This window comes from Hemitrygon akajei, chromosome 30 (assembly GCF_048418815.1).
Source record: "Hemitrygon akajei chromosome 30, sHemAka1.3, whole genome shotgun sequence".
NCBI classification, from domain to species: domain Eukaryota; kingdom Metazoa; phylum Chordata; class Chondrichthyes; order Myliobatiformes; family Dasyatidae; genus Hemitrygon; species Hemitrygon akajei.
Window position 1 is genome coordinate 31,608,069 of NC_133153.1, and position 13,807 is coordinate 31,621,875.

Sequence of the window (13,807 nt, forward strand, 5' to 3'; positions counted from 1 at the left end):
TTTTATTTAACTGCGTATTTGAATGTTGTAAAGAAGGAGAACACATTTCCCTGGGTACATTGATGAAGTTCTTGTCTGGTTAACAACAAAAAGGATTGAAGGTCATTCTGATTATTGCTTCAATGAAGTAAAAGTGTACAATAATAACCCTTTAGACAACCTGTCAAGGAAGTGAGGGGTGAATTTGTTCAGTTTAGCTAGATGTCTTAAAAAAAAAAATCAAGTCTGCTCCGCCATTTTATCATAAGCTGATCCATTCTCCTATTTAGTCCCACTCCCCCACCTTCTCACCATAACCTTTGATGCCTTGACTACTCAGATACCAGCAATCTCTGCCTTAAATACACCCAATGAATTGACCTCCACTGCCGCCCCGGCAACAAATTCCACAGATTCACCACCCTCTGGCTAAAAAAAAATTCTTTGCATCTCTGTTCTGAATGGGCGCCCTTCAATCCTTAAGTCATGCCCTCTCGTACTAGACTCCCTCATCATGGGAAACAGCTTTGCCACATCCACTCTGTCCATGTCTTTCAACATTCGAAATGTTTCTATGAGGTCCCCCCTCATTCTTCTAAACTCCAAGGAGTACAACCCAAGAGCGGTCAAACGTTCCGCATATGTTAACCCTCTCATTCCTGGAATCATTCTAGTGAATCTTCTCTGAACCCTCTTCAACGTCAGCACAACTTTAAATAAGGAGCCCAAAACTGCACACAGTACTCCAAGTGAGGTCTTACCAGTGCCTTACAGAGCCTCAACATCACATCCCTGCTCCTATACTCAATTCCTCTAGAAATGAATGCCAACATTGCATTCGCCTTCTTCACCACCGACTCAACCTGGAGGTTAACCTTAAGGGTATCCTACACAAGGACTCCCAAGTCCCATTGCATCTCAGAACTTTGAATTATCTCCCCACTTAATAGTCTGCCTGTTTATTTCTTCTACCAACGTGTATGACCATACACTTCCCAACATTGTATTTCATTTGCCACTTCTTTGCCCATTCTCCCAATCTATCCAAGTCTCTCTGCAGACTCTGTTTCCTCAGCACTACTGGCTCCTCCACCTTCCTCCATCAGCAAACTTAGCCACAAAACCATCTATTCCATAATCCAAATCGTTGATATACAACGTAAAAAGAAGCGGCCCCAACACGGACCCCTGTGGAACACCACTAGTAACCGGCAGCCAACCAGAATGGGATCCCTTTATTCCCACTCTGTTTCCTGCCAATCAGCCAACGCTCTATCCACGTATGTAACTTTCCCGTAATTCCATGGGCTCTTATCTTGTTTAGCAGCCTCATGTGAGGCATCTTGTCAAAGGCCTTCTGAAAATCCAAATACACAGCATCCACTGCATCTCCTTTGTCTAGTCTACTTGTAATTTCCTCAAAAAAATTGCAATAAGTTTGTCAGGCAGGATTTTCCTTTAAGGAAACCATGCTGAGTTCTGCCTATCTTGTCATATGCCTCCAGGTACTCTGTAACCTCATCCTTGACAATTGACTCCAACAACTTCCCAACTACCGATGTCAAGCTAACAGGTCTATAATTTCCTTTGCGGAGTGACGTTTGCAATCTTCCAGTCCTCAGGAACCGTGCCAGAATCTATTGACTTTTGAAAGATCATTGCTAATGCCTCCGCAATCTCCACAGCTACTTCCTTCAGAACACAAGGGTGCATTCCATCTGGTCCTGGAGATTTATCTACCCTTGACTATTCAGCTTCCTGAGTACTTTTCTCTGTCGTAATTGTGACTGTGCATACTTCTCTTCCCTGACACCCTTGAGTGTCCAGTATACTGCTGATGTCTTCCTCAGTGAAGACTGATGCAAAATACTCGTTCAGTTCCTCTGCCACCTCCTTATCTCCCATTAACAATTTCTCCAGCATCATTTTCTATCAATCCTATATCTACTCTCACCTGTCTTTTACTCTTTATATACTTGAAAAAGCTTTTAGTATCCTCTTTGATATTATTTGCTAGCTTCCTTTCATAGTTCATCTTTTCCCTCTTAATGACCTTCTTAGTTTCCTTTTGTAAGCTTCTAAAAACTTCCCTATCCTCTGTCTTCCCACTAATTTTTGCTTCCTTGTATGCCCTCTCCTTTGCTTTTACTTTGGCTTTGACTTCTCTTGTCAGCCATGGTTGCATCCTTTTTCCATTTGAAAATTTCTTTTTTTTTTTTTGGAATATATCTGTCTTGCACCTTCCTCACTTCTCGTGTAAACTCCAGCCACTGCTGCTGTGCCGTCTTTCCCGCTAGCGTCCCTTTCTAGTCAACTTTGGCCAGTTCCTCTCTCATACCACTGTAATTTCCCTTACTGCACTGAAATACCGACTCCTTGGATTTCGGCTTCTCTTTCTCAAATTTCACAGTGAACTCAATCGCCTCAATCTCTCTAATCACCTCTGGTTCATTACACAATACCCAATCCAGTACAGCCGATCCCCTAGAGGGCTCAACAACAAGCTGTTCTAAAAAGCCATCTTGTAGACATTCTACAAATTCTCTCTCTTGAGATCCAGTGCCGACCTGATTTTCCCAATCCACTCGCATGTTAAAACCTCCTCCAATTATCATAACACTGCCCTTCTGGCAAGCCTTTTCTATTTCCTGTTGTAATTTGTAGTCCACATCACTGCAGCTGTTAGGAGGCCTGTATATAAATGCCATCAGGGTCCTTGTACCCCTACGATTTCTTAGCTCAACCCATTTCTGCACCTTCCGATCCAATGTCACCTCTTTCAATTGATTTAATATCATTTCTTACCAATAAAGCCACGCCACCTCCTCTGCCTACCTGCCTATCCTTCCGATACACCATGTATCCTTGGACGTTTAGCTCCCAGAGACATGCATCCTTTAGCCACGTCTCAGTGATGGCCGCAATATCATACCTGCCAATCTGTAGCTGTACGACAACACCATCCACCTTATTCCTTATGCTGCGTGCATTTAAGTATAACACCTTAAGTCCAGTATTTGGTACTTTCTGCTTTGATTGCATTCCAACTTTATTGCACTACAACTCATCCCAATGGCTGCAAATTTGCCCCATCACCTGCCTGTCCTTCCTGACATCTTTACTGCTCACTATTTTAGATTTATTTTGGTTTTCCACCAACTCTGCTCTATCACTCCGGTTCCCATCCCCCTGCCAAATTAATTTAAAACCTCCCTAACAGCTCTATTAAACCTTACCACCGGGATATTGGTCCCCTTTGGGTTCAGGTGCAACCCGTCTGTATTGAACGGGTCGTACTTCCCCCAGAAGAGATCCCAGTATTCCAAGAATCTGAAGCCCTGCCCCCTGCACCAGTCTCTCACCCATGCATTCATCTGCCTGATTCTACAATTCTTGCCCTCACTAGCACATTGCACAGGTAGCAATTCTGAGATTACTACCTTGGAGGTCCTGCTTCTCAACTTCCTTCCTAACTCCTGGAAATCTCTCCTCAGTACCTCCTCCCTTTTCCTATTTATGTCATTGGTACCAACATGTACCAAGACAGCTGGCTGCTCGCCCTTTCCCTTCAGACTATTCTGGACCCTATCCGAGACATCCCGTACCCTGGCACCTGGGAGGCAACACACCATGTGGGTATCTCTATAAGGCTCTCAGAATCTCCTGTCTGTTCCCCTGACTATGGAATCCCCTATGACTACCGCATTCTCCCTCCTTCCCTCCTGCACAACAGCTCCAGGGTCAGTGCCAGAGACCCGGTTGGTCACCGTGGCCGTCCCCTGTCAGGTCATTCCCCTCAACAGCATCCAAAACAATATACTTGTTGCTGAGGGGGGCAGCCACAGGGGTGCTCTCCACTATCTGGGCATTTCCCTTCCCTCTGCTGACAGTCACCCAGTTTTCTGACCCTGTAGCCTAGGGATGACTACCTCCCTGTAGCTCCTGTCTATCACTTCTTCACTTTCCCTAATAAGCAGTAGGTCATCAAGCTGCAGCTCCAGATCCCTAACACGGTGTCTGAGGAGCTGCATCTCAGTGCACCTGGCGCAGATGTGGCCATCAGGGAGGCTGGAGGTCTCCCAGGATTCCCACATCTGACACCCTGAACAAAGCACTAACCCTGCAGTCATGCTACCTAATTCAACAGGAATAAAACAAGGAAAAAAAAGTACTCACCCGCTTACCTCGCCAAACACACCAACTTCTTAACCGTTAGCTGTGTGAGCCCTGCTGTTCCTTCGTCTATCCGGGCCAATTCGCCAAGGGGAAAAGAGGAGTTGGTGCCTCGCTCTCGTCTCTTCCTGTTACCGCCTAAGCCCGTTGAGCCAAAGCCCTACACTCTGCTGCCACTCACTCCGCTGCCTACTGTATAGGGTGTCTTTTTAAACTCTCCGAGCTGTCCTGTCCATGTCATGTGCCTGCGCAGTCTCACCCTTCTTGTACTCGAAGAAGTTTTTGAAAAAACTGCCTTCCTTCAGAATTTAGCTCTCACGCTGCCCTTCTTGTCCCGATCCAAAGAACATCGAAAGAATGTGTATAGATCTTTGAAACATATGACTGACAATTTGTCATTCTGTGGGTATTACTGTGAAATATTGTCAGTTTTGTCTACAAAATCAGGTCATTTGCACCTTAAGATGCTAAAATTTCAACTGATGTTTAAGGGATGGTGTTAGAAGCTTGATACAATGTTTTTCTCTAGATATGAGGTTTCTACTGCACTCATTGATCTTTTTTCCTTAGACAAAGAAGCTATCCAGTCTCCAAATCGTCTTCTCTTTGGTGCTGTGCTTGGGCATGTCAGTCCTAAGGGCAAAAGAATTCTTGGGCATGTCAGTCCTAAGGGCAAAAGAATTTGTTCACCTGAGGGATTATTGGTTCAGGTATGATTGAACATGCAAATTTGATTCAAGAGTGGAAAAATATTGTATACACTGTTGGAAAAATCTTTAGTTCTGTTTCTCTCTCCCCCCCCCCCCCACCCACAATTTTTTTCCTCTCTCTGTACTAGTTAAGTTTTTTTGTTTTTCTTTAAAAACATTAAATATTTGATAAATATTTTGTTTAAATTTTATGGGCAAATGCAGAAAGTTTAAAAATAGAAGTGCCAATGCTGCTGACTTGCTAGTTGATTTGGGATGAATCCCAGTCATCATTATTAACACTAAACTGGGGTGTCATTTTAAAATTTAACTGCCAAATCTTGAAGTAATTGGCACTTTCCAGTTTTTGAATTAATTCTGTTTTACTGAATGTCTTTAGAATAAACTTTGAGAATGTTTGCTTAATTTTCAAATAGTTAGAATTGAGGGTACTGATTTTAAAAGCTCTTGAATATAACTTTAATATTTTGTTTAATCTCCCAGGATCTAAAATCTTGTCCGAAGCTGAGCTCACCTGACAAGACCAGAGCTGCGCAGAAAACAGTACCAGCACATCATTATTTAACACCAAGGAAGAGAGCAAAAAATGTCAAAAGCCCGTCCAAGCGACTAAATTTTGCCAAAAATTTCCTAAATAAAGAATCTTCACCCTGGAAGATAGCAACAGATTCGCAGTTTCAATCACCAAGACGAAGTGAACGTTTGGTTAAAGCAACTCATGAAGAAGATAATTCACCTTCAAAAACAGAAAGTGAATCCTCTTTTAAATTGTCTTCCACTGTCCAGCTGAAGCTGTCATCTTACAAGGATCATTCACCAGCCAAACAGTCTTCTCTTTGCAGAAACTCAACTGCAGACTTTGGTTCCCAAGTGAAAACACCAATTAAAGAAGCATCTCCGTTGAATAGTTCAGTAATAGAGTTAAAAAAGCTGTCTCCATCTGGTTTGATTGATTCCTTGTCAAAAGATAAACAATCAAGGCTCAGTACGTCAGGGAAACTAAAATTAAGCAGGTCAAAATTTGATGAACTATTGATCTCTCACACACCAGTGAAATCTTTTGTTTCTCCCCAAAAATTATGCTTATCAGAGTCTACAAAAGATGGTGAAAGAGTACATGATTTAAGCTCACCAGATAAAAGTGTCTGTTTGCAATCAAATCCAAGCACCCCTTCTACACCAAGGAATATCAGTGAAGCCAGTCTTGAAACACTACTTAAAACTCCAGTCATGACCAGATCTATGCGTAGTCTGCATACACCAGTCAAGTTTAATGAGAGTCCAGGGCAAACAAGAGTTGGGTTTTGTGCTACTCCTTCAAAATCTCAATTGAAGACACCATCTAAATCTGTAACACCTCCTAAAAGCCCGGTAAAGACACGGTCAATGTTTAACAGAACGCCAGCAAAACCTCAAGCAAAGCTGCCACCAAAATATTCAATGTCGCCTAAAAGCCCAATGAGGTTTAACATAGAATCTAAACCTGATGTGCATAACTTATTTGAAGCCCCAGCAATATTGGATGCATCAATTAAATTGGTTTCTGAAGTGGAAGCAAGTATAGCATCAATGAAAATTCCACCAAAACATGGCACTTCTGTGCCCAGATTAAACCAAGTTTTTGAAACTCCAGAAAAACACAAGAGGATAATTTATAATGCAGGGGAGAACTCCCTGAAAAACAAGATATCTGGGAAATTAAAGTCCAGTATATGGGAGAGTGAGAAACAAGAAAACATTAGTATTCCTAAAACAACTGAAAGCTGTGCTGCCAGCCAAACAGTTTCTGGCAGTTGGTCAGAAACAGTTTGTGATAGCTTGCAGAATCTTAAAGAAGACTTTTATAAACCTGTTGGAGCTTCCTCATGTCCTTCTCAAGGCATGACTTTTGAACATGTTCCTGGTGTTGTTTTGATATCAGAGAAACCAGATTTGTCTCATTTGGCGAGTAGAGTTGATTCTAGTTCTGATGGCTTGCAAACAGAAGAAAATGGTGACATATCTCAAGGTTACCATTTACCACAGGAATGCTCTGACTTAAGAATGAAATTTGCTTGGCAGAGCAACTCGTCTAATTCCAGTGTTCTTAATTGTGTTGCCCCAACTAAATCACCCCTCCATCAAAAGGAATCTATGTCATATGAGTTCCGCTGGACTCCGGATAGGAGACAGAGACTTGCAGCAGCACAACAACAGCAGATGCTTGAAGTTCCAAGGGAAGTATCAACTCTGAGTACTTGGGATCGGCCCTCAATGCCAACCTATGAGGTTGAGTTGGAAATGCAAGATTCTGGACTTCCTAAACTTCGATTCAGGAGGACCAATTCCAGTATGGGAATTGGTCCAAAGCTGAAGAAGTGTACCACAGAATGCAATAATAGTCCTCCTTCAGTTAGTTTAAAGAGAAGTGGATGTGAAAGCCCGTTAAGCGAGGTGCATACACAGTGGTGCGTCAAACATTTGGGCAAAACTGAAGCAGGCCAAATTTCCCCATCGCTTTGTTTCCATGCTTCTCTCAGTACTCCAGCAAAGGCTACACCCAGAAAAGGTAGTGTACAGACTTATATCTGTCAATCCTATACTCCAACCCAGTGCTCCTCTAACACATCCTCGCCCTCACAGACAGATTTGGGAGCTGTTCCTTGGACTCCTTCACCCACACACAAGCTTTGGCCCTCCCAAACACCAGATGCCATTAAAAACTGGCCAAGAAAAAAGAAGGCAGCCACCACCCCACTCAATCAAAAGAATCAGAAGAAGGGTGAACCTATAATCATGCAAAAAGATGGGAGCACTTCTACTGAACACTATAGTAACAAAACTCTGCCTTTAGAAGAGTTGGGTATGGAAGGAGTGAGCAGGTTACAAGATCAATACCCTAATGTGGAACGGGACCAAAGATTTCCAGATAGTCCAGTGACAAAATTTGCCCTTCGTTCCAGAAAACGTGGGAGTAGTTTTATCTCTCCTGTTGCAACAGAAGGAAGGGAAGTTAAAAAGCACAAAGAGACAAATTTTACTGGAACTTCAGAATCGGGATTTACATCAGTAGAGTTGCAAATGAAGCAGTCTTCATCTAGATCTTTTGCTCCTATTCAAAAAGATAGATTGCACTGTTCAGTTGAGGATGATGTCTTCAGTAATCCAGGTGATTTTCCTAACACTTTGCTTTTTATTGAAGTTATAGATTGCAGACTGGTTTTACTCTTGCACTAGAAAACTACTGCAGTTGCTGGAAATGTGAATTAAAATATGTGGCAAGAGAACAGCTGATTGTTTCCCAAATTTTCTGGTTCTGATCTTTAGCTATTGCCTACTGTTGGAAGTGCAGTTTATGAAAGTAACTCAATTTGCCATTACAGTACCATGAATTTGTATTTTAGAGATGAATATATATCATCTCTATATATTGTAAAGAAAGAAGGCTGTTTTTTTTAAACTAAAAATCAAATCTGCATGTCATAGTATAATGATATGGGGCAGGAAAATCAGGCTTTACAGCCCTCACTGATTAAGTGCCAGAAATTTGAATTTACTATGCAATCCACTAGATTTGTTGTAATTAGGGCCCTTGCAAGAGCTTGTCTTGCCTGATGTATGCAAATTAAATGAATCCTTGTGCAATACCAATTTCACTCTCAGGCACTGCCATATATTCCCCTCAGTTCACTTATTTGGGTTATTAGATACTTACCAGTGTTTATGTGGTTTGTAGGAGTGTTACCTGCTTGTAGTAATTGTTTGCAGACCTCTTCAGGTTTTAAAATCTCCAGGGGGTTATGGAGGAGTGGAGATTTGTCAACCATAGACTTCTAGATTGGGGATTTTGGTGACCATTCATTTTTGGCATAAAAGGAAAGAGTAGAAAGAGAGAAGTGTGCTATAAATACTCAGCAGGTCAAGAAAAACAAATAATGTTTCAGATCCTGTGTCAGGAAAAAATATATAATTTTCAGTACAAAGAATTTTGAGAGTGTGTGCATGTGGGGGGGGGGGGTGTTGAAATTGGTAGGGCAAAGCCAATATCTGATGTAGAGTAAACCCAAATGAGCTAATGTGCCACTTGGAATCAGATTTTGCTCACTCTTGGTGATAATGTTTCTCAGAGCAGGGCTGTGCTACAGGCCCAGCAGGTCAAGAGGAAACACTGAGAACCAAAGTGAGAGTGAAGTGGAGAACTTGATATTGGGTCTAGAAGGCTACATCACCAACTGGCAAGTGAAATGTCGATCCTCGAGTTTGCATTGAGCCTTGTATTATGGCTAGAGACCATAGATCAGAGTGAGATGGAAAATAAAAATGGAAGGAAACTGGGGAGCTCGGGGTTACCCCTGCAGATCAAGTGTAAGTGAACCACAATGCAGTCACACAATCTGTATCTGGTTCCTGCACTGTAGACAAGACCAGACTGTGAACAAAGAGCAAGTGACTCACTGTTTCACTTGGAAAGCCTATTTGGGGTCCTGTATTCAAGATTGCTTAATGTCATTTCCAGTACACAAGTGTAAAGGAGAACAGTAATTGTTACTCTGGATCTGATGCAGCCCCCCCCCCCCCCCCAAATAAAAAGAATACAATGAGGAAAAAAACACAAGTATAAATATATAAGATAGCTTATACATAAATTGTATGTCCATATAGTGATGCTCTGCACAGGAGCGTCTGTACATACTGTAAGGCAACTGACAGGAAATAAAGTGTTTGGAGAATTGTAATGGGTAGAGGTTGAGTGAGCTAGGTCTTTTCACTTTGGAACGTAAGAGAATGAAGGATGACTTGATAGAGGTGTATGGATGCTAAGAGGAATAGATATAATGGACAGTCGGTATCTTTTCCCCCAGGGTGGAAATTGCTAATGTGAGGTAATATGAGGGTATAATTTTAAAGTGATTGGAGAAGGGTTGTGAGGAGGGCCTCAATTAGGTTTTTTTATTAATTGGTAGGTGTGAGAAACACACTGCAAGAGCTGTTGGTAGAAGCTGATTTATTGGGGACATGGATGAAAGAAATGTGGGGAGAGGTGTTAGAATGCTGTTGGAGTAGGTTAGAAGGTCAGTACAACATCAAGGGCCAAAGTGCTGTTATGTTCTATGAAAGGACAGTTGTACTAGTTGAAGCTTCCTGACAAAGTTTGAATTCAGAATTGTGCCTCCACATAATACAAGTTTGGTTTTTTTAGTTTAGTACTCCAGAAAGTCCTGCTTATCCAATGCAGACAATGAATAATAATGTATAGTTACTGTCCTGAGAGCAGCTCTTAAGTATTTTATTGATACTTTTGCTGTTTGGGAGCTGAGGTGGAAACATTTTGCATCAAGGCGATATAGAAGCATGGTGTTAGTAAGGTGTGGGTGTGCTACATTCACAGAAGCATTGCAACATTATTTTATTGACATACAGTGCGCAGTAGGCACTTTTGGCACTTTGAACCGTGCCATCCAGCAACCTCCAATTTTAATCTTAGCCCAATCACTGGACAACTTACAATGACCTATTAACCTACCAACCGGTACGTTTTGGCAATGTGGAGTTAAACCAGATCACCCTGAGGAAACACACATAGTCATGGGGAAAATGTACAAACTCCTGACAGGCAACAGCAGGAATTGAACCTGTTAATGCGTTGCGCTAAACATTATGCTACCCGCGTCGCCGATACAGGCAGTGCGCTCCTCACTGATTTGATTTGACAGAAACAACATATTTCACTATATATTTTGATCTATGTATGACAAAACTAATTATGGGTAGTCAAATGATAAAGTAGGGAACTGAAACATAAGCTGTCTTATTTGTGTTCTGTAGCTGAAACATCACCAAGTCGTAGAGTTAAATCAGGTCTGTCTGCCAGTGGCCTGCTCACACTCACTCAGTCACCTTTGTTGTGTGCTGGAAGAACACCAGCGAAGAAAAGAGGTGGTACCAGAGGTAAATATGAAAGGCATTTTGTATTTTAAGTATTGTGTATGCATGTATTGGACTTAAGTTAAGCTGAACCAAGGAAGATGAGTTTCAGTTTGAAGGGCAAAATTTTTTTTCTTTATCATCTTTCATGCTGTCAATGTTATGTACCCATAATGTAAGGTGAGTAAAACATGGGGTAGAGAATTTCAGTAATTTACAACTTCTGAAAGAAAGTTCTTCATCTTTCTCATAAATATATTCCCCCATTCTGAAACTGAATTTCTCTTGTTTTGGCTTCCCCAGCAGATTAAGCAGCATTCCTTCAGCAGCTACACATCTGAGCCCTGAACTCTGGACTGTGGGGAATGTTGTCAAAAGATTTAGCAGGACAGACCAATTGGAAATGTAGGCAGAGAAATGGCAGATGGGAGTTTATTCTGAATAAGTTTCTGATGTTGCAATTAAGGAGATCAAAAGTAAGACTTAAAGTATACAGTAAATGACAGGATCTTCAGGGGCACTGACACACAGAGAGATTGAGTCCATTGCACCCAAGGATGAAGGGTCTCGGTCCAAAATGTGGACAGTTTACTCTTTTCTATAAGATGCTGTCTGGCCTGCTGTATTTTGTGTATAGCATACCTGCCTTCACAAATTGGGTGATGAGCGTGTAAGCTGAGGAGAAAGAAAGATTATTTACAAGTTAAATTCCTTTGCCATGAAGGTCATTGTTCTCAGTGCCTTTTTTATTACTTTTTGTACATGTTTGTTGTATTTCATGTTGGAGTGACTTCGAAGTCTTAGTACAAATCCTCTGTACTTTGTCTCCAACAATAATCTGCCATCTTCATCTAATTCTATTCAACAAAATAGATAACTTCTCATTTTTTTAATATATTATACTCAAAGTGACTTTTCTTTAATCTATCTCCCTTAACAGATTCTCTCCTTGCTACTTAAATTTCCTTTCTCCTGTGGGGCACTTGCCCCCTTTCCTGCTTTTGCCTTAAATGGCTCCTTGAAGATGTTTAATTGCTAACATGCACTTTTGGCAGAATTATCAGATTTCTGGTCCCTTGCCCAAATAGCACTGTCTATAAAATTAAAATTAACTATTTGACTTGAAAGATATCAAAAATCATGTCTTTTCTGCGTCAGATGATGTTTCTTTGCTATCAAATGAAAGATAATGACTTGTTTCCATTTGCGTACTTGTATTTTTTTCTAGAATGACTTTTGAATGCTTAGCAGTTGCAAGGAACTGAACCTGGAATTTTGGAACATTTCACTTCTACATTACAGAGCATATTTAGAATTATGAAGTTAATATTCTTCACTTTAAATTGTTCACAGGTACTGTGCAAACAGACAACTCCCCTTGCAAGAAATTCGCTGGTGACATGGATCAAGATTATTCTCCTTTCGCTAAAATGCCAGTTCGCCGATGCATTACAAAGACCTACTCCAGAAAAAAACTTGCTACTTCACTAGAACCATCTTAGTCATGGTGTCAACCCCTCATAGTTTTGTTTTCTTTTCTCTGGGAAAATGTTGCACAGTGGTTCTCTTGAAAGTTGTAATTGCTTGTGATAACAGTGGATTGGATAAAGCAGTTCAAATGGCGTGAACTCGGAACATTGCACTAGCTTTAAATAAGCTTAGTCACATAGTAAGTTTGACAAATTGATCACGTTGTATTTGAAACCCCACCCCTTAAGTGTCAGTGTATACTTGAGCCAGAACCATGTGGACTAAATAAAGGTAAAGTCTGAGTGCCCACAGTGGGGCATTTGCTAGGTCTTCTTCACAAGACTGGACCAAATGAAAGGAAAGGGTTAACTTTCTGTTCATTTAAATTTACACACTGCAAAGGGTTGGCTCAATTACCACTTTTTAATGTTTGAATGGTTAAGGAAGGAAATAGTAAACCTAGTTGTCATTTATATACAACCTATGATTTTAAATTCTTTGCAAATTACATTATTTTAATCAAGGGGAACAATTTAATACAGCCAATTTTAAATTCTCCAGGCTTTCTTTATCTTTAACAGCATTTGTGACATCATGAAATGTTTAAAAGAAGCTACGGTGAATTTCCAGTGACTTTTAAGAGTGCTACCCAGCAGTGTGAGAAGAAAACAGATTTTTGAATCACATGCTTCTGCCCCTTGCACTGCAGTGAATAGCCTGTGCAAGCCTGCAGTTTTGGAATTCATCAGATCTTGGGCTCCTCTCAGTGGTTCAGTCCTCGATTATCTGTCTTTTAAAAAGTTAATTTGCACCCCTGTTTTAAAATTTGGAATTCTGAATATGCTCACAGAACATTTTATTGTGGAGCACCCAAGTTATATTTTGTACTTTTAAACTTAAATACAATTTTATCTTTTCAAGCATGTCACATTTTAAATTCAAATTGATTTTTGTGGAGTAATAATACTTGTATTTCTTAAGTTATCTCATTGATAATTACAATAGAAGAGAAATGAGCTAGACACATGCTGAATGCAGATGTATGTTATGCATAAGCTTTCTATTTATGAACTAATTTTGGGAAGGTGTAAATACTGTAAAGTGTTTTTAAATGAAAGCTATTATAAGTTTTGTACAGTTAGTGATAAATTCATTGTTCTACTATGTGTAAAATTATGAGTGCAGTTTGTACATACATGTTACTGCTTGTGGAAAATGCATTAAAGACAATTGAGCCTTGCTTGTCAAGTGTTCATCCGTGAACTTTGTTTTTTAATTTTTTTTTGTTTTGATGTGTAGATTTTGAAGTTCATCCATATATACTAGAAATTAAGTTTGAAATGGCTTAGAAATTTAAGTTTGTTACTGAAATCACAAATCTGACACAAGTGTATTTGATGCCTATTACCTTTTTTGAAATAATCACTATTTTACTCCTACACCCTCTGATCCCAGCTTTAATCTGAGCTTCATGTCCTCCGCCCTCTGATCTTCTCTCTAAAGTAGAACGTTCTGTTCTCAGCAAGGGTCTTGCCTTTGTTCCCCTTTCCCACACCTCAGTGGGTTCTGCT

General features: G+C 40.6%; 1 protein-coding gene across 2 annotated transcripts in view; it reads left to right on the top strand.

The window, feature by feature from the left end:
- Window positions 1–13,494, top strand: part of ticrr (TopBP1-interacting, checkpoint, and replication regulator) — a 39,757-nt gene extending 26,263 nt beyond the window's left edge. For both annotated transcript variants that reach the window (XM_073033244.1, XM_073033245.1), the window contains exons 19-22: window positions 4,723–4,862; window positions 5,346–8,010; window positions 10,668–10,790; window positions 12,120–13,494. In XM_073033244.1, coding sequence (XP_072889345.1) covers window positions 4,723–4,862; window positions 5,346–8,010; window positions 10,668–10,790; window positions 12,120–12,268 — 3,077 coding nt within the window. In that variant the 3' untranslated portion in view covers window positions 12,269–13,494. The remainder of the gene's footprint in view (window positions 1–4,722; window positions 4,863–5,345; window positions 8,011–10,667; window positions 10,791–12,119) is intronic.
- Window positions 13,495–13,807: the final 313 nt, after the last annotated feature.